General features: G+C 39.2%; 1 protein-coding gene across 1 annotated transcript in view; it reads left to right on the top strand.

The window, feature by feature from the left end:
* Positions 1-711: 711 nt before the first annotated feature.
* LOC107758231 (mitogen-activated protein kinase kinase kinase 10-like) overlaps positions 712-18,160 on the top strand; it is a 44,223-nt gene continuing 26,774 nt past the window's right edge. Inside the window, exon 1 of the mRNA XM_016575910.1 lies at positions 712-3,500. Coding sequence (XP_016431396.1) covers positions 2,624-3,500 — 877 coding nt within the window. The 5' untranslated portion in view covers positions 712-2,623. The remainder of the gene's footprint in view (positions 3,501-18,160) is intronic.

Raw genomic sequence — 18,160 nt, 5'->3', positions numbered from 1 at the left:
ATATATATATATTTCATATTTTCACTTTTCACCCTTAATTACGTACAATTACGTATTTATATTATTGGCATAATTAATTGGAAGACCTCTTTATACACACACACACATATATATATATATCAGATCTGATTTTTCAGCAGCCATTACTACAGACTTCATTTTCACACAATCGTTTAGAAATCGTTCATATATACTGATTTGGTGATCAAGAAACATTGTGTTTTTGTGGAAACCGTGATATACTACCATTAAACGTTTGGGGTAAGTATGTTTCAGATAGAAGATAGATAGAAAAGGATGTCCACAAAAATATTAAGCAGCAATTTTCAGTAGCCTACATCAAAACACTGATAATAGTAAGAACCATGATTTATAATTGAGTGTCATTAATAATTGATAATTGAGCACCAAATCAGAATGATTTCTCAAGGATTATGTGACACTACAGACCGAATAATGGCTTATGAAAATTAAACTTTGCCATTACATTTTAAAACATTAATATAGAAATCTGTTATTTTAAATTGTACATATTATACATATTATAATGTTACTGTTACTGTTGTTACTGTAGTTAGTGGGTAGGCTATATCATATTTATATACACTATATACACTGATCCTACTAGGTCAAATTCACTTTGTATACACTATAAACTTCATTTCCCAGAATGCCCTACTGTCTTCCACCCCCAGTCCAGCCGGTGTATTTGGATACAAAGTCAGCCTTAGGAGTTGACAGCCAGGTCCATGGAATAGATCGTCTTTTCTCATAGGGAAAGGAAACAGGGGAAGAACCGATTCGATTCAGATGAACGACAGGCCGACGAACTGACCCAGCTGGGAGAACGATTACAAGAGCATCCTTCAGTGGAATTCGATGATGTGTAGCTACAACAAATGGGAATATTTCAGCGTTATGATACGCCCATGCGACGAGCTGTGTGGATGTTGTGATGTACGGTGAACGATCCAGGCAACCACAAACATACATCAGAATTCAGAAAACCGGTTGTTTTGACAGGAGGAACGCATGGATACTTAACCACTGATCTCTGGATTATAAGAAATATTGTTGCAGAATATAGAAAGGAATTAGGTGGATATTATTGTTGTTATTATTATTATTATTGTAAAGATGGTGGACACATCTTGTTTTGGCTTGTATTTGGGCAACATAAACACATTATGGAGAATTTCATTGCCTAATCGCGACGACCTGGATAAAAGTCACCTTAATGCAAGCCATCCGCATCACTCTCATTCTTCATAGAAAATATCTCAATATCGCTGTATCGTAATAATCCAAGACCAAGCTGAAGTTTCGCTTGTCATACATTTCTATTTATATATAGGCTACGCAACTGATTCCAGCTTTATGAATCAACTGCTCTATGACAATAAAATGTCTACTGTTAAAATGACAATCATGGAAAATGAGGACGAAATGATCGAAGTAAGCACTTGCACATGCGTTTCATAGAAATAACACGAACCGACAGTCGATTTGGCTTATGACGTGGATTAAATTGCAAACAGTAGACGTTTAGTAGCTGTTGTAACGTTTGTCGATGAAATATTAATACGCCGAATATATGCCTTTCTTGAAATGCAAATCGATAAATATGTGGCGTACATTATGCATGACGATTAAAGCTAATGACAACCACGGTTCTGCCAGCTCTGTGTTGTGAGTCTCATCTTAAAATGGACGCGCGCTTTCCTTGAACTGTTTTATAGCATTCGCGATGTACCGGATTTATACAACACAAGAGAAACTCGAAGTAACTATTGCGAATGTGCAAATAATTGTGGAGGTTTTGAGATCGCGAGCTGGTGCATATCTGTGAGCCTATCAGAGCTGAATGTCTGAGGATGCCTTAAGTCTGCGCATGCATGTGTTTAAGGCTATGAATATTCATTAACATCCATTGCAAAAAAAAAAAAAAAAAGAGTAACATCGATGTACGTTTACATATATGAGAGTTTTACATGCATTAGACTTGGATTAGAGGTTAAGACAACATTCCAGTGCACGCTATTTAGGTAGAACTTAACCCCAACTAGAACATGATATGTGATGTAAGGCAAATTATCAGAAGACCCATCTAGTTACTGGTTTATCTTCAGTAATATTTGTTTACTTGTGGATTCTGCTGTTAAAAAGAGAAACCAAGCAAGCAGTCTCCAAGGCCTTCAATGATTCTTCTAATGGGAAAGCCCAATGCTGCATCAAGCAACCAAAAAGATAAGATTCTCAAGGATTGATAATCTGGAAATTCTCACCTAATCTCAAGGACTTTGGTTTCTCTAGGAAAAACTTGGTTCGCACTGCAAAACTCTTTTCAGTGTCATCTTCTTAGTCATATTAGAGCTGTAAGAACACATTGACTGACTAAAATGGCTCTATAAATGTTAAGACGCAAACAAAGTGTGCTGTGGACAATCCAAGCAATCGGTGAGGACAGAGCAGAGGCAGCCCCGCAGAAGCTTTACTTATTGATTCCGTTCCTCATCAAGAAGGCCTGCACTCAGTAGATGGGCTCTGCATGGATATTGTGCGCAAGTTGACAGAGGGCCTCCTCCAGCTTTTGAGACCACATCGCTGACCTGAATAGTCAGTGATGGACCCATATATGAGACAGAGTGGAGCTGGAGCTGGAGGCAGTGCTGCCCCGCTACCTTGCACCAGCAGGGGAGGTTCCTGTGGACCCCCAGTTCCCCCTGCCCTCCCAGCAAATGCAAACTCAATACCCTGTCTGACACAGAACAACAGCAGCCAGAACTCCTCTACATTTTCCTCTTCAGTGGGCTCCCCAGATTCCCATCTTTCTCATCATAATGAAGGCAGTAACATGTACTGGACGGCTGTCTTTGATTATGAGGCCACAGCAGATGAGGAGCTGACCTTGCGACGTGGCGACCTACTGGAGGTGCTCTCCAAGGACTCTAAAGTGTCTGGAGATGAGGGTTGGTGGACTGGCAAGATCCAGGACAAGGTGGGCATATTCCCTAGTAATTATGTGACCCGACGGGACACCAACTTGCCAGCGTTGCCTCCGGGAGGTCTGGTCGGTGGGGAGTCACCACTGGAGATTGATTTCTCAGAGCTGTGCTTGGAGGAGGTGATTGGTGCTGGAGGCTTTGGAAAGGTGTACAAGGGTGCGTGGCGAGGTGAGGAAGTAGCTGTTAAAGCAGCTCGTCAGGACCCAGATGAGGACATCAGTGCTACAGCAGAGAATGTGAGGCAGGAGGCCAGACTCTTCTGGATGCTCCGACACCGCAACATCATCGCTCTTCGAGGTGTTTGCCTGCGGGAGCCAAATCTTTGCCTGGTTATGGAATATGCTCGTGGCGGGGCACTTAACCGGGCACTTGCTGGGAAGAAGGTTCCTCCTCGGGTACTGGTGAATTGGGCAGTGCAGGTTGCGACGGGAATGGACTACTTGCACAACCAGACCTTTGTGCCAATCATCCATCGAGACCTCAAATCCAACAACAGTGAGTCACATTTCTTTATTGTTCACAGCAAAAATTGTACCTTTATGGGTACAGGAACTTGTCACTGGGTCAGTTCCCTTAAACCGACAACTTTGCACCTTATGTGTGCCTGAAAGGTTGATATTAATACATTTGAGTAGTAATATGTACCCTTAAGGTACTAATATGAACCTTTGAGGGTACAGCCCCAGTAACAAGCTGTTGTACCCCTAAAGGTACAAAATTTGCACTTTTTTTCTCAGAGTGTTGTGATGCACTCAACACCAACACATATTCATAAGCAGCAACATATTGATTAAGGGTAAATGCCTTTGGGACACTTCTGGCATGTCAGATACAGTCCCAACAGAAATGCAGTGCATCAAATATATAATTCTGCATCCTCAAATTTGCAATGGGAATTATGGGTTAGGCACAGGTGGGGCGACTATAGTGATAGAACAAAAGGAATAGATGTTGTGTGTGAACTTGGAAACATTGTTTTTTGCTCATAGCCTCTTCATTGTTTTTTCCTCTTCTTAAGGAGAGCTGCTCTGCTCTGGAAAACGCTAGGCTATTTTTGGTCCTTTGTGCTATTTGCTGCTAAGAGCAGTTGGAGTTGTTGTGGGCAGAAAGAAGGGAGTAGCTGAATGGATGAGTATGGATGCACTTGGGAAAAGGAACACTGCACACTAGATACTAAGGGTTCGGCTTTTGCAGTTTCTGCAGTAGCAGAGCTTGACAGACACTCAAGGGAAGATTTAGCAAAGTCTGCTAATCCCTGTCCTTGTCAAATCCATGAAAACAGTCATCCCAGTGCTGCTCCCTCTCCCAGAGATGGGACGCATGTTTATCATGCCCCTGTAGACACAGGAGGGGTGAAAGCATTAGCTGTCAGAGTTTAGAGTTTCACTGCTTCTCATTATCCAGGGGCTCTGAGCTCAGGTATCCTCTTCAAACTGTAGGCGTACTTGGAGATTGGCACAGCTGCCGTGGCAACAGAGGCGGATTCCAAGCCCTCCAGCCTCTTCCCAGCTCCCCTCTATTGCACCCTAAACATCCACCTCCCCCACAGTACAGTCCCCGCTCAACAACACACTACAGTGGGATTGTGTGTATGGCATAGTAACCCTTTTAGTGCACCAATAATTGCATTCCTTTAATAGCGTCAGCATTTGTCACAAAATGTATCTCTGATCTTTACATTTTAGCAGTCGAAATGAAGTAGACCCTCAGAATTGGTGTAAATCAATGGGTATTTGTAAATGTATCATATTAGAACAATGACACAAGGAGTCAGGGACAAACACTTTTACATTAGCATACCAAAATTACTGTAATAGCTGCCTCTCCCTCATGTTGCCTGGGGGGATAATTTGAACATACTTGGTTTGCTGGTTGTCAGTGCATCTGAATAACTAGGATAATCTGATTACTGTGACCTCCTTTAAAGTGATGTCACTCTGTGTGTGTGAGTTGATAGGCTGAAGTCTGTGGTCAGTCCATGTTGTTAACTGAGCTCACACTGGACTTAAGTTACCGTTATCAAAAATGGCCCACACGCTGGCAAAAACAAAAGAGAAATGGGGATCAGCTGGAAGGGTTACTCAGCTGAGAGTAACGCTAAACCCCTGATCACCTTCCCCTGACACACTCCTCAGGCAGGTCTTAACTGGAACACAGTAATGGCTAATGGCTAATGCACACTGTCTGGTGCTATCAAATTGTTGTGGTACACGTTCAGTACTTGTTTTCAACTTAATGAAGCCAATTTATTTATCTACTCTCAACTTCAATATTAGGTTTATATCTAAACTATATACATACTGATGGTAAAGGCTGTGACAGACTGATATATTAGTCAGACACATTAATCAGATGATATTTGACAATTCTGAGATTATCTGCATCAGTCAATAGCTGTTTTTTTGCGTAATATTAATATTATATTTTTCGGAAAAAATTATTACATTTATTCAGCAAGAATGCATTTAATTGATCAAAAGTGACAGTGAAGACTTTTACATTGTTACAAAAAAATCTATTTAATATAAATGCTGTTCTTTTGAACTTCCTATTAATCGAGAAATTTGAACAGTGTCACATGATCATCAAATAAAGATCATGTGACACTGAAGACTGGAATAATGGCTGCTGAAAAATCAGCCTTGCCATCACAGGAATAAATTCCATTTTAAAATATATTAAAATTGTTGAAATATAATGAAAACAGTTATTTTAAATTGTTATCATATTTAACAATATTAATAGTTTTACTATATCTTTGTTCAAATAATTGTAATATATATCAGCTATATGGGCATTATATCAGCCAGTGACCTCTATTCTGTCTATGACAATGTCAGTATCATTGTTAGCCATTAGAAAAAAGCTCATATAGATTGACTACTAATTAGGTTACTAGTAGCTAGTTAAAGGGGTCATCGGATGCAAATTTCACTTTACAAGTTGTTTGAAGATAAATGTGTGTTGGAAGTGTGTGCACACATCCATCCTATAAAGATAAAAATCCACCCAGTGTTTTTTTTTTAAATCCCTATTTTAAAATCCCCTTTCTCAAATCAGGCTGTTCTGAGATTCCTGTCAGAATGACGTAGTTCTGCACAGGCCCCTCCCACGATAGTTGATTGACACTGTGTCTTACCTTAGTGAGCTGTCATCAGTCCGCCAATGTGTCGACTCCAGTGCAGGGGAAGACAAGAAAGTCTCCGATTAAGCGATTGAGGTGTTTTGTTGTTGGATGTAATACTGAACATAGCAGTCGTCATTTACTCCCGACATCTGAGCCGCTAAAGACGCAGAGGATTAATGTTACTTTCGTTTTGAAGGGAATGCGCCAATCCCGATCTGCCTAAATGCGTCTATGTTCACACGAATCATTCGTGATCCAGCTTCATCAACAGAAGAAGTGAGTATAAGGGTTTTTAACGAATCTTTGCAAATCGCCTTTCCTAATAACGTGCTAGTTAGCCAGTTTCGCGGCTGAAGTTTACAGTCTGCTCGTCACCCCACGGAAGAGAGGGGTGGGGTGAGCAGAGCTCATTAGCATTTAAAGCAACATGGACTAGAATGGCTTGCTGAAAGCAGAGCTGATTTTGACAGGGTAAAAAAGGTGTTTTTTACACTACCATTGAGAAATTTTTACCAAATTATGTTATAGACTTTTCATTAAGACCCTAAAGTATCAAATCAACTTGTGAAAAATGGGCATCCGATGACTAGTTTACCATGCATGTTGTGACAACTGAAACTTCAATTACAGGACATGTTTAATTACTCAACAGTGGACATAAAAGTGCAGTCCTGCATTTTTAAGGCCTCAACACATCTTAACACTTGGGAAACCGTTTTATGTAATATGCACACCTACTAGGGTTGTGATTGCTTTGGTCTTCTAATTTCCTGACATTGCTGTTCTTTAAAATTGATTTTAGTGAGTACAGTTCAGTTATTGGTCGTGTGATGTCCATACCATCTTACCATGTGAATTGCCTGTAAAGGTGTAAAATTAGACTTATCAAATAGTGTTTTATCAGCAGGTGTAGAGAAAATGAATTATGGAGAGAGCAGGAGAGAGGCTGGGAACACAGCAGAATAGCAACAATTCCCCCTTTATCGCATACCCAAAACAGAGATGGTTTGACAATGACAGGAGTCAGTCGCCTGACTGGGGGAGGGTGGATATGAGAAAATGAGCGTCTGGACCACGAGAGTTCAGATGGATACAGGGGACAGGGGAAAATACTAAGGGATGTATATATATGTATGGCTACGTGTGTGTATGTCCTGGAAAAGCCCCAGGGTCTGAACTCACACAGGGGGAGAAAAGGGCAGTGGTACGTTATAAGCACCGGGGTCAGCGGGGTACAGGATAGAGTGACTCATTTGTCACAAATGACAGATGAATTGCTGTAGTTATATGTCTTTATTTTAAGTAGCTCAATTTGTAGACCATGGTACTATGGCAATGTCATGGGCTCAATTCCTAGAGAACACTCATAAAAAATACACATTGAATGCCTTTTAAGTCACTTTGGAACATCTGCCAAATGCATATATGCACTTGCACATGACATTACATCACAAACTATGTACTTATCTAACTGTGACTGAAATGTATGTTATATTGGCATTTTAACGTGTTACAATGTTTCTGTTTTTACTACCTCTTTTACACAGACTCTGTATAAAACTTTTCAAAAGATGCCTGACAGTTTCACAAAGCCACTCTCCTGCCTTTTACGACAACACCCTGCATTCATGTAATGCGCAAATGTCACCCACAATTTTAGGTGTTCTATTAATAAGTAATAGGATGCATTTCTTTCCCACCGATTAGAATGAGTCAGATGGGGATGGTGGTCAAAGTGGGGCCATGGACTTTTTGCATTGTCTGCACTCTGGTTAGTGACCATGAGTCATTTGTCCAGCCTTTTATGTGTTAACCATTATGAACCAATACCATTTTTAGAGGCTGAGTTTGAGAAGCGCTACCTGTATTTAGTTAAGCCATAATTTTCAAGTATAGTACAGCGGGACTGATAATTTGAGGGTAGTGTGTTACTTTTTAAAAAAAAATTTTTTTATGTAGTACAAAGTAATGGCTAAGAGCTCTTATTTTACTGCCCTTGGGTTATCAGGCTGCTGTCAACAAAAGAGAAGCTTTAAGGGCTCCCTGCAGTTTTCCGCCAAAATAAAAGCTTGAATGTTTAAGGTTTGAAAATGAAGAATTCAAGATAGTTACAGCTGTATTGTAAACAATTATTATTATTATATTTTTCTTAAAGGCACAATATGTAAGATTGTTTTATTAAAATATCCAAAAACCACTAGAACAGTGTTATATATTTTGCTGACTTGTGTACTTACATTATCCCAAATGTTTCGAAGAATGTTTAAATCCAGAGAAATAAGCAATTTTAACTAGTGACCCGGCCCGTGTCCATAGTGTCATTGTGTCGCCTGCCAATGACGTTATAACCCCTCGATTTCCGGTTTTGTTTTGTAAAAAACATGGAAACACCAAAGATACTTTAATATGTTGTGTGTTTTAATAGCGTTTTAATAATTTAACATGATTTCTACCCGAGTCCCGTCGGATTGCTTCGGCTGTGGGGATGAAGACGACAACTCCCATGATTCCACACCCAGTCACTGCCTCATCTAACTACGCCTTTGTTTCTGTGTTTATTTTGAATACGCGCCCTCTAGCGGTGAAAATGACATATTTTGCCTTTAAGTACTTAATTTTTATTATACTGTGAAATATTACAACAGTAATCTTGTTTTGATAATATTATTATTAACAATAGTATCATTAATAATATATTCATTTTTATTAATAATATATTTTTAGTAATAATAATCCCAATAAAATAATAATAATGTATATTTTTGAAGTCGTATTGATATGTAATCACCAAATTGACAAATTTTGCAACCCTACAAACAAGCACAGCGATCCTGCAGCTTTTTTATCGCATTTTAAATCACATTCTTATCAGTAAAATCCCAATATGTAGAGAATTACTCTTTATTATTTAAATAATTAAATTACAGTAGCTTTTATTTTATAATTTGCATTACATTTGACTTGCATTCTTGTTTTGATTGCATTTAGTTGATGAGTAATAGACATCAATTTCTCCCGTGTCCTCACTCTAAGGAAGTTTGTGAATCATTTTTCTTTTTTATTGAAATATCCAGTGAAGCAACTCAGTGCAATTAACTGAATTTCCCAGAATTACTTGAGAGACAGGAGATTCTAGGAAAGTGTGCTCGATACTGCTCGTCTGTGGCTCTGCACACACTCATTGCACTCTACGGTCAACAGCAGCTCTACGCAGGCGTGAATATTGGTATTGAATTTATATCATACACATCATTAATTGTGAAATATGTCCAATCTGCTGACATTTTGTTCTGCTTTTGGTGTTTCTGTTTGGGACAAACTTACACTCTAAGGTAGAGGTCTGCGGGAACCGCGGGACCCGACCGGATTTTTTGCACCGCGGGATTAAATTCCCGAATAAAACGCGGTAGCGGTCGGTAACTCTGGTGTAAGTTGAACGGGATCGGGCGATCTAACAATTTCCCGTTCCCGACGTCCATTTAGAATAGCATATCTGCGCTTTATTCTTATTGACCACCGGTACAGCTTGCGCTCTGTTATGCACGCGCTGCACGCATGCTTTAAAAAAAAATTATTTGCGGGGGTCTGTGCGCAGCATGTGCATAACGATGCTCAGAGCAGGCTGTACCTGTGGTAAATATACGGCCCTCAGACAGAACAGGCAGGTTGTCGATGAGTGACAGAGCAGAATAAAGATGGAGCAAAGTGTGGATGCGCTGTCCTTGAAGGACGTTCAACTCGGTGTTGTTTATATTTTGCTTAGCCTATAATTTTAAATGAAAGATGTCGTATTTATTTATTTTTCTCTGCGACACTTTTCCTACTGTGTTAACAGAAAATGTCAAACTAATTTAGTATTTTGACAAGATGAATAAAAATAGCTAATAGACTATTTTTGTACAACCTACACTTTACTTTTTCCCTATTGTGTTGTCAATGTTAAACGAATTGTATCCTGACAAGACGAATAAAAATAAGAAATACAATTTTTGTACAACATTTTTATTTTCTCTGACACTTTTTTCCCTACTGTGTTGGATAAAATATTAAACGAATTTTGTGTCTTAAGATAATTCATATAAATTCAAGTCAAAGTCAATAAATTCAAGACTCTTAACAAGACGAATAAAATAACATACAATTTTGTGCAGAATACACTTTGGGCTATTTTTGTACAACCTACATTTTTATTTATTTTTCTCTCTGCGACACCTTTTCCCTATTGTGTTGTCAATGTTAAACGAATTGTATCCTGACAAGACGAATAAAAATAAGAAATAAAATTTTTGTACAAATTTTTTTTTTTGACACTTTTTTTCCTACTGTGTTGCATAAAATATTAAACTAATTTTGTGTCTTAAGATAATTCATATAAATTCAAGTCAAAGTCAATAAATTCAAGACTCTTGACAAGACGAATAAAATAACATACAATTTTGTGCAGACTACACTTTTATTTGTCAGCCTATCTCTCTTTCTTTCAGTAGCGGAAATTTAAATGTGAGATTCTGGAAACGAGATCTAAATTTAGCAGGAACGGTCAGGTCGGGAAGAAAATTATTCTAAGCGGACAGCGGGTGAACAAAGAGTGAATATATAGCGGGAGCGGGTGGGTGCGGAATAGAACCTTGCGGGAGCGGGACTAAAAAAACAGCCCTGCACAGACCTCTACTCTAAGGTATTAGCCTATATGTTAAATAAATCTGTACTAAAATTGGCATGAAATGGCAAGTTCACCCTCTCGATTTTTCAAATCCATGTTATCAATCTTATTGTGAACAATTCACCCATGAATATGTTTCATTTTAATATATATATTTATTTATTTGTAATTTTTGATCTTGTAATGTTTAATCAAAATGTCCCAATTCGATCTTCCAGTGAAGTTTCAGACTTCTCTTTGGTGACATATGCCAGGCTTCTCCAATCATTTAGTCTGCTTAAACCCCACCACTTTTTTTTTTTTAACAATCAAATGCATGCTCACATTCAGATCTGCCTCCATCCAATCAACAAATGATTGATAGAACCAAAACCCTGACATATTTTCTTCAATATTCAATTGGAGCCTTACGTGGTTTTGAAAATATATTAATGTTTATTTTTGGGGGGAAATTATTTCTTTATTTTTTCAATAAATACATCACTTCACACCATTTCCCATTGATTTACTCTTTGAACAAATGATTGATAGAACCAAAACCCTGACATATTTTCTTCAATATTCAATTGGAGCCTTACGTGGTTTTGAAAATATATTAATATGTTTATTTTTGGGGGGAAATTATTTCTTTATTTTTTCAATAAATACATCACTTCACACCATTTCCCATTGATTTACTCTTTGAAATAGGGTATATCCAGTCAAATGAAGCTCCAGCACTGACTGTGTTACTCTTTGGTAGATCAGAGTTGGCTCATATTTGAAAAATCTCCATTTTTGTGGGAACTTGGACATCTGCAGTTCAGGTGTGTTTAGAGACAGTATGTATTGGTCATATTTTGTCTAGGCATGCGTGAGTGAGACTGGCATAGGTCAGTGTCTTTCTTAGCTTAAACTTTGACACAGTTAAAATGTGAGCCAAATAGTAAATACACACAGTATCTGCCACAAAAAAATCAATAAAAAGTAGTCCTGATGGTCTCGGTTAATGAACTGAAGACTATAGCCCACATATGACAGAGTATCTTTAAAAATTTTATAGTTAATACATAACCAGACACTTTTTTTGCAGGCATGAGAATTTCTCAGTTGTTTTCTATTTAAAGAGTTAGAGTCCAAGGTCTGGCCCAGAGCTCACGTGATCCAAAGCAAAGAAAACACACAAAGTGCTTATCCACACCCAAACTGAGCATACACTATAATGCACCACACACACACACACACACACATTTACTATGGACTACAGCAGCACAGAGTCAATAATCAAGCAAGACCTGCCTACACAGCTAATATACACACATTTACACTTGCAGAAGTGTTTACAGGTGTTACTATGGCACAGTAAACACAGACAGTATACTACACATCCATGTCCATCACATGACAAAGCATAGAGCATGTCAAGGATATGGTGGGAAAGACACAGAGTGTGTAGTGTTGTAGTTCACATACCCTTGCAAAGCACACTGAACAATACATGCAAATGTGACAACACAGGCAGCCACTATAGCTCTGTACACAGAACGCACTGGCATGGCCGAGTGTCAGACTCAGATCTTCGGCACAATGCCCATCGGTGGCCTGCTCTTCTATTGTTGGAGCACTGAAAACAAGGCAGAAGGGAGCAAGGCAGAGCCTTCCTACAACAGGTTGTATGAGAGTGTCCTGTAAACAGATCATTACACAGCAGCAATGTTTTCATTAACCAGTCCCTTGACGTAAAAAGGTTTGTTTTCTCAGAGAATGTTGAGTGAATTCATCCTAAATTGTAGCTAGGTGAATAATGGTAAATCAGGCCACATTTGTCTACTTTTTCCAGCTCAATGATGAGAAAAATTCTCTGAAATGTGGTGATATATAGTACAATATACAGTTGGTATAGAAAAGAATCACCCCCCTTTAAAATAATCTCATTTTGTTGCTTTGCAGCCTGAAATGAAGACTGACACAGTTTTTGTTTTATATCCCAACAGACTAAAGGCTGTAATTAAAGCAAAAGGTGGTTCAACAAAATACTGACACAAGGAGGTGATCCTTTTTCCAACTCAGTGATTCTGATTTTTTTATTTTTTATTTTTTTCTGACATGTTGGTGTTATATCTTTCACTTAGATGTTATAAGTTGCACTGAGTAAATACAGCTGGATAAAACAAAAACTGTGTCCATCTTCATTTCAGGCTGCAAAGCAACAAAATGTGATTATTTTAAAGGGGATGATTCTTGTCTATTCCCACTGTATATTAATTTCTAGAGATGCACCGATCGACCGGCCAGGGACCGGAATCAGCCGATTTTTCGCATGATCGGCCCGGACCAAAGACCAGTCGGTCAGCCTCACATCTTGCCGTTTCACATCTGCATGTAAACATGTCGTCGGCATGGAAGTTCTTCACTGTAAGTGAAGAAAACACAAAGTTTGCCATTTGTAATACGTCTAAGGCCAAAGTAAACCGTAGGGGAACCACAGGGCTCGAGTAAGGCTTGTCTGGGACAAGTAGATTTTTAAAAGGGGCAAGTCAGAGAAAATTTTACTTGCCACGGCCGGACAAAAAGCCTGATTAAAACGTCAATAATAATAAAAATAACTAGGGATTCACTGAAACTTGGCCACTAAAAATTTTCGAATGAGAATGCTTCTGATTTTATTTCATTCAGTGTAAACGGCGACTGATAATGTATTAATGTCGTGCCATGAGGCTTGCACAGCCTGTCTGATATGTGAGAGGGAGAGACTCGTGCAGAAATGAGCGTAACAGCACACACAAAGTAACTCGCAGAACGTTATAGACGCATACTGTGGTAGGCAAAAAAAAAAATATTTATAATATATGATAGGTAAGCAACATTACATGACCAAGATGTTTCCCCGAATATCAGCACGATTGCAATGTGACACTAATTTTATACAATAGTAGTTCAATAAACAAGAAGTTAAAATTAAGTGACTTACATTTTAGACACAATATTGACTGTTTTTGCTAATTTCGCTGACGAAATAGTTATGTAGATATTTTTTTGCATTGAAAAAAAGTAGATTTTTGTTTGTATATGCTGTCAATTATAGTTCAGAACCGGCAAAAATCAGTGTCGGCAGGGCCACACTTGCAAAGAAATCAGAATCGGCCAAGAAAATTGCAATCGGTGCATCTCTATTTTTTTCTTCTCATTTTGTGTGGGTCTTTGTCTATGGTGGTTGTTTGAAACAAATTACAGAATCGTGGAATCCAGTCATAAAAATGGAATTTACTGTATAACACAGAAAGTCACAGAATTTAGCAAATTTTGGGTGAATACATTAAAAGTAGCGCTGTACAATTATTTTTGAAAAAGAGGTCTGCATGTTCTGGAATCCAGAAAAAAAAAAACACAGAATTTGGTGGGGGGGAAAAAGGAAATTGTGAAAAAATAAAACGGCTTTCATAGGGCCCTAAAAATGTCATCTTTATTAAGCTAAAATTGTGTAAAAAGCTATTAAATTGTGTAAGTTTCACGATTTAATTTAATTAGGCATGCCTTTTGATTACTACAATTTTATTTAACCATAAAAATGGAATCCAGAATAAAAAAAGTCCATAAAAATTAAAATAGGAAAGATGGAATTTGGGGAAAAAAATAAAACTGATTTCATATGGCCCTTCATTATGTTTGTTTTGTATTGTTGCTTGTTTGCAAATAAGATAAGATTGATTACAAAACGTGGTCCAATTTTCCTTATAAATTTATCCTTGTTACATTTTTGTTTTGTTTTGTATTTAGTTTTATTTTATTTTAAAATGGGCCTATATAAATGTGCCCATATATTTAAAATTGCCTATATCTCCAGGTGAAGGTACATGATATAAAGCACAAGAGAGAGAGACAAACATATTAGAGATAGAGAGAAACATTAATGCATTTGAAAGTAATTAGTGTAATTATTTCTGTAAATGTTTTTTATAAAAAAAATAAGTATCAATTAACTCATTAGATGAGTCAGTATTATATTTATTTATTTATTTTATTTTGTGTGTACATGCATTAAAATGCTTGCAATCCTCCTTTTATCCTTCCGGAGATCCTCCGTGGGACTCGAGACCGGTGAGTGGCGCAGGTGTCGTGCATTATCATTTACTCCACCGGCCTCGCTCCGTTCCCACGGCTCTCGGCCCCGCCCTTCTTGTCACATACCCCCATTGCTCCTCGCAGGCCGGGGGGTACTCACGAGACTGCGCTCTACTCCCCCCTCCCCCCTCTGGGGGAGCCGATCACGGCGGCCGCGGCGTACCTGGGGGTAAGGACAGACAGACGAGGCGAGAGAAAAGGAGACGGAAGGATGAGGAGAGACAGAGAGGAAAAAACGGAAAAAAAAAAAAATCATCTTGTTCCGGTTCCCTGACACACTGCCGCTCGGCCCTCCACCAGCTGGGTAAACTCTTCCACGATGCCTGGCGGCGGCACTGGATAGCCCTCAGTGGACGGCCCGACCCTCCTCCGCTGCCCGGTGGACGGCGACGGCTCCTCCGGGTTCGGGCAGCCGGCAGGAGTCCCCCGTTCCCTGCTCCTCCCCATCATGGCGGATGGCAGCAGGCTCCGGCATCAGGCGAACGGCGGCGACTCCTCCTCTCCCAAGATGTAACACAGTTCGTAGTCACGGGAAGAAGGAGGCGGGAACTGGCGAACATTTAAATAAAACTTTAATAATAATATAAACCCAAAATAGCGCGACAGCCCCTCGCGGACGACTGTCGCGCACAAACAGAACCAAAATACAAAATAAAATCCAGGCCTGGTCCTCTCTCGTCCAACACTGGCGTCACTCCTCATTTTATCCTTCCAGAGCTCCTCCGTGGGACTCGAGACCGGTGAGTGGCGCAGGTGTCGTGCATTAGCATTTACTCCACCGGCCTCGCTCCGTTCCCATGCCTCTCGGCCCCACCACTCTTGTCACATCACATAATTTTGTTCTCAACAAATTACGTATAAGTAAAGCTTTTCAGCTTCAATATTTTGTTCATCAAGATTCAAAGTGTGATTTAGGTGTTTCCTTAATTTTTTTTGAACAGTGTAGTTGAAGTGTGTGTACTTCTTTCTGAATATAGAATACTAAAATACTATTTTCTCAGCTTAATATGCAGAGTCAACTGTAAATAAGCCATTGATATTGATTTCCCTGAGCATCCTGACCAGCAACAGTGGCTGAACAAATGGAGTTAGTTTTGGGCATGGCTATCTGTTTGTTAAGCCATAATGGCAGATGGGGGAGTGTTTGGGAAACCTGTTTGAAAACAGACATTATTTTTGTAATTCAGTTTAATGTGTAGTGCAGCAACTACTTAACCTTTAAAGGTGCCCTGAAGTGACTTGAAACACGCAGCATTATTCTATGTGGTGACGTAATTTCAACTGAAACAGGAAGAGAAGGCGGGACCCTTTTTTAAATGGCCAATAGCGTTTTGTTTATATCTGCTCGGGCCAGAGCTGTTGAGCTCGGTAAAGCCGCATTTGACAGCCACAGTCTAATAGATTACCCCCTAGATTCAATATGAAACTCTTAGTAAAACAAAATAGTGGTCATAATCATGCTGAGGCTGTGTAATTGTAAAAGTTTTTAATATATGCCGACTCACGCATATGATCCACTCTGTGCGATCGCGTCTCTGAACCGGAGTCAAAGTCCGGATCAGACTGTGTGCGCTACCGCGGTTCATGTGAAACAACGTGAGACCAGACCTCATTTGCACCAATTGAAAGCATATTTACACTGTCTGAATCGTTCCCTATCACCTACATTGTGCACTTCGAGCCATTCACTGTACAGGAAATACTACACTGTGAAGAAATGACCGATCTCAGCCGCTTCAGCGTGTATTTATAGTGCAGGGGGTGGGCGCTTCGGATTCTAGAGAGCATTTGATTGGTCAGAAGATTTGATGAGAAGATGAAGTACGATGTGACGTCAAAAAAATTGGAATCGGAAGTGACGAATCATATAAATGCGAATTTTGTCACTGTTTTGGAGCACACTGCCTTATAGATAACCTTAAGACTAACATATTGATAATAACACCCAAAAAACTTTAATTTTGATTTCATGGGGACTTTAAGATATGGTTGTTAGTAAATTAAAAAATGTTGTTGAGATGTAAAGTTGTCAGATGGTCTGTTTATTTTGAGTTTAATACAATGCTTTAATTATTTAAGAAAAGCCAAGAAACAAAAAGTGTGCCTTGCAAGTGTGCCAACACACAGATAAGTGGGATAGCTCTGGCAGGCAGGTGCTTTGCTGACTGTCAGGTGCTGCTTTTGTCATGGAGTGTCTCTTTGCATGTGCCTCAGGTGACATTTACCTCAAAAAGGCCTGACAGCAGCACAGCTGACACAAGAAAAGCTGGCGTCCGCAGGTACATTTAACCCTGTGGGAGAGGGAGGCCGTGCAGTTACCACCACTGGTGTCTTATTTCTACAACTCATTAAACACTATCAGCTGAAGAGAATGTCTATGAAGAGAATGTCAAATTTCTTATGTGTTACTTGAAATAAACTATATATATGTGAAGATAAAATAAAGTTGAATGCTAGTAGAGAGGATTAAACAGTGAAATGGAAGGAATGACCCTGTTATAGAGTTCAACTGCAATTCTCTCGTCCCTATTCACGCAAATTTTCATGCAGTTCCTGGTTGGTGGTTTGCATTCCAAATGTCCCTAAAAGAGATTCAATGCATGTCTAGAGAACAAGGCCATCATCAGTACAGCACAGGTTCTAATTACGCCGTTATCTATTGACATTACAGCCAGTTTAATATTGACATTCGAATAGAGGCAGAAATTTGACTCTAATCAAGAATGCGGAACCTCAAGGACTTTTTAAAAGCACAGGCAACAAAGCAGCAGCATCTAATGACTGAAAGTCGCCATGCAGAAGATCATATGGGTACAAAGCCATAATAATATCTCTCCTGGAGGGCAACATTGTGCCGTGCTGGAACTGATTAAAGCTCAATGAGCCGTTGGTGTTGCTTCTGCAGCCAACCAAAGGTATCAGTGACACAAGGTCTTTGTAAAACCAAGCACTCTCTGCTAGACTAAAACTCTGCACACATTTAAATTTATGGTTTCTTTATTTCTGGTGTGTTAGTGAGCACTTTGCTAGGGATGGGAATGGGGAAGTAATGTGACTTTTCTAAACGATTCTGATTCTTTAACAACTCCATTAACAAAGCGGCATAGACAGTTGTTTTAATGACGTCTTTATAGAAGTGGCATGCAGTCTAAAAACTGTCCTTAAAGGGGTCATATGATGCTGCTAAAAAGAACATTATTTTGTGTATTTGGTGTAATGAAATGTGTTTATGCGGTTTAAGGTTCAAAAAACACATTATTTTCC

The sequence above is a fragment of the Sinocyclocheilus rhinocerous genome, unplaced genomic scaffold, assembly GCF_001515625.1.
Source record: "Sinocyclocheilus rhinocerous isolate Xijiao unplaced genomic scaffold, SAMN03320098_v1.1 scaffold23, whole genome shotgun sequence".
NCBI lineage: Eukaryota > Metazoa > Chordata > Actinopteri > Cypriniformes > Cyprinidae > Sinocyclocheilus > Sinocyclocheilus rhinocerous.
Note: the sequence above shows the minus strand (reverse complement) of the source record. Positions and strands in the feature narration are given on the sequence as shown.